Source organism: Cottoperca gobio, unplaced genomic scaffold, assembly GCF_900634415.1.
Source record: "Cottoperca gobio unplaced genomic scaffold, fCotGob3.1 fCotGob3_216arrow_ctg1, whole genome shotgun sequence".
Classification (NCBI taxonomy): Eukaryota; Metazoa; Chordata; class Actinopteri; order Perciformes; family Bovichtidae; genus Cottoperca; species Cottoperca gobio.
Genome location: NW_021166851.1, coordinates 42501 through 45330, shown reverse-complemented (window position 1 = coordinate 45330; position 2830 = coordinate 42501). Strand labels below are relative to the sequence as shown.

At 38.6% G+C, this 2830-nt stretch overlaps 1 protein-coding gene across 1 annotated transcript in view; it reads left to right on the top strand.

The window, feature by feature from the left end:
* The first annotated feature begins 705 nt into the window (after positions 1-705).
* LOC115004903 (double C2-like domain-containing protein alpha) overlaps positions 706-2830 on the top strand; it is a 28379-nt gene continuing 26254 nt past the window's right edge. The window contains 3 exon segments of the mRNA XM_029426634.1: positions 706-831; positions 878-952; positions 2512-2621. Coding sequence (XP_029282494.1) covers positions 706-831; positions 878-952; positions 2512-2621 — 311 coding nt within the window.

Here is a 2830-nt window from a genome sequence, read left to right as displayed (position 1 = left end):
AATTTAAAATTATTATTAAAATTATTAATTTTAAATGATTATTATCATTATTCATTTAAAATTATTAATTTAAAATTATTATTATTATTAAATTATTATCATTATTAATTTAAAATGATGGTTATTATGATTTTTATAAATTATTATTTATACTATTAATTGAAATTATCATTATTATTCATTTTCAATTATTATTATCTATCTATTTTATTATTCATATTATTCAGTGGGTTTTATTTCCCATCATATGTTATGCATTCTATGTATTGTATTTCGTCTTATTTTTATATCATTTTGATCTTATCTTTAATATTATAATCAAGTGTTTATTTCTGTTTTTGTGTTTATTACTTAATTAATATTATTATTACTATTTCCCCTCATTTTAAAGCACTTTCTGCACTTCTTGTATAAAAGTGTCTTACACATAAATATAATAAAGTTAATTATAAAGTAGTTAAAACGCTTCATGCTTCAAACTGACATCATCACAGATAATTCACTTTTCTCTGTAGTGATGATGATGAATGTAATAAAACACGTAAGCAGCACTTTAATGTTTAATGTATATTTTACTTAAAGTATTTAATACATTGGCTTCACTGCTCAGGCGCTTGGTTTTAACGTCACGAGACTTTGCATTGTGGGTAATTCCCTCATGCAAAGTCTGCAGAAAAGTCCTGGTGTGAGTGGAGCTCACGCCTCATGAAGACAACGAGTCCAAAGGACCAGAACCAGAATCAGAACCAAAACCAGAACCAGAACCAGAACCAGAACCAGAACCAGAATCAGAACCAAAACCAGAACCAGAATCAGAACCAGAACCACGTCGTCATGAATCTTTGTTTCAGTGACCTGCTGATGTTTCTGTCTGCAGGGTCTGAAGCCGATGGATTTCAACGGTTTGGCCGACCCGTACGTCAAACTGCACCTGCTGCCAGGAGCCTGCAAGGTGAGACTCACAGACACCCTGAAACACCCACCCGTTCATTTCACCACACACTGCCCCTCGGCATCAGCTGCTCTGCGTCTCCTTTAACTCCCGCACTAAACGTTCTCTGCTCTCCTGCCTCCAGAGAACACAAACGTGTATAATATAATATATGTATATATATAATGTATAATAAAGCTGTATAACATGAGCTGTGAGTGACATGTGAACAAAGCCCTCTGCACAAAGCTTCAGAATATAGAGAGGAATGAAAGTGGAAAGTTTGGTGTATGTAAGAGTCATACATGTTGTACACACTACAGGTGAACAGAGTCATACATGTTGTACACACTACAGGTGAACAGAGTCATACATGTTGTACACACTACAGGTGAACAGAGTCATACATGTTGTACACACTACAGGTGAACAGGGTCATACATGTTGTACACACTACAGGTGAACAGAGTCATACATGTTGTACACACTACAGGTGAACAGAGTCATACATGTTGTACACACTACAGGTGAACAGGGTCATACATGTTGTACACACTACAGGTGAACAGGGTCATACATGTTGTACACACTACAGGTGAACAGGGTCATACATGTTGTACACACTACAGGTGAACAGAGTCATACATGTTGTACACACTACAGGTAAACAGAGTCATACATGTTGTACACACTACAGGTGAACAGAGTCATACATGTTGTACACACTACAGGTGAACAGAGTCATACATGTTGTACACACTACAGGTGAACAGGGTCATACATGTTGTACACACTACAGGTGAACAGAGTCATACATGTTGTACACACTACAGGTGAACAGAGTCATACATGTTGTACACACTACAGGTGAACAGAGTCATACATGTTGTACACACTACAGGTGAACAGAGTCATACATGTTGTACACACTACAGGTGAACAGAGTCATACATGTTTGTACACACTACAGGTGAACAGAGTCATACATGTTGTACACCTACAGGTGAACAGGGTATACTGTTGTACACACTACAGGTGAACAGAGTCATACATGTTGTACACACTACAGGTGAACAGGGTCATACATGTTGTACACACTACAGGTGAACAGAGTCATACATGTTGTACACACTACAGGTGAACAGAGTCATACATGTTGTACACACTACAGGTGAACAGAGTCATACATGTTGTACACACTACAGGTGAACAGAGTCATACATGTTGTACACACTACAGGTGAACAGGGTCATACATGTTGTACACACTACAGGTGAACAGGTCATACATGTTGTACACACTACAGGTGAACAGAGTCATACATGTTGTACACACTACAGGTGAACAGGGTCAAACATGTAACTAACAGATATCATGAAGCTTCCCCACTTCATGACTCACATCAACACAAGTGTTTAATATGTACATGAGGCGTTATGTAATGTAGCTGTGGAGAGGTTAAATCTACACACACAGTTACACACACACACTCTCATGTTCTCATGTTCCTCTCGTCTGAAGAAGACGAGTTCTGGAAGCAGAATCTTGATCAGTTTAATGTTTGTCTGTTTGTCCTTCAGGCCAATAAACTGAAGACGAAGACGATCCGTAACTCTCTGAATCCAGTGTGGAATGAAACGCTCACTTACGTCGGGATCACAGAAGAAGACATGCACAGGAAGACGCTCAGGTGTGTGTGTGTGTGTGTGTGTGTGTGTGTGTGTGTGTGTGTGTCATCGGATCTCATTTCGGACTGATTACACTTCCAGCCATTAATCAGGCGCGGGGTCTTGACATTCAGACATGAAGCTCAGTTGTCATCTTTGATTAGTCTGACAGTCTGTGTGTGTGTGTGTGTGTGTGTGTGTGTGTGTGTGTGTGTGTGTGTGTGTGTTCTGC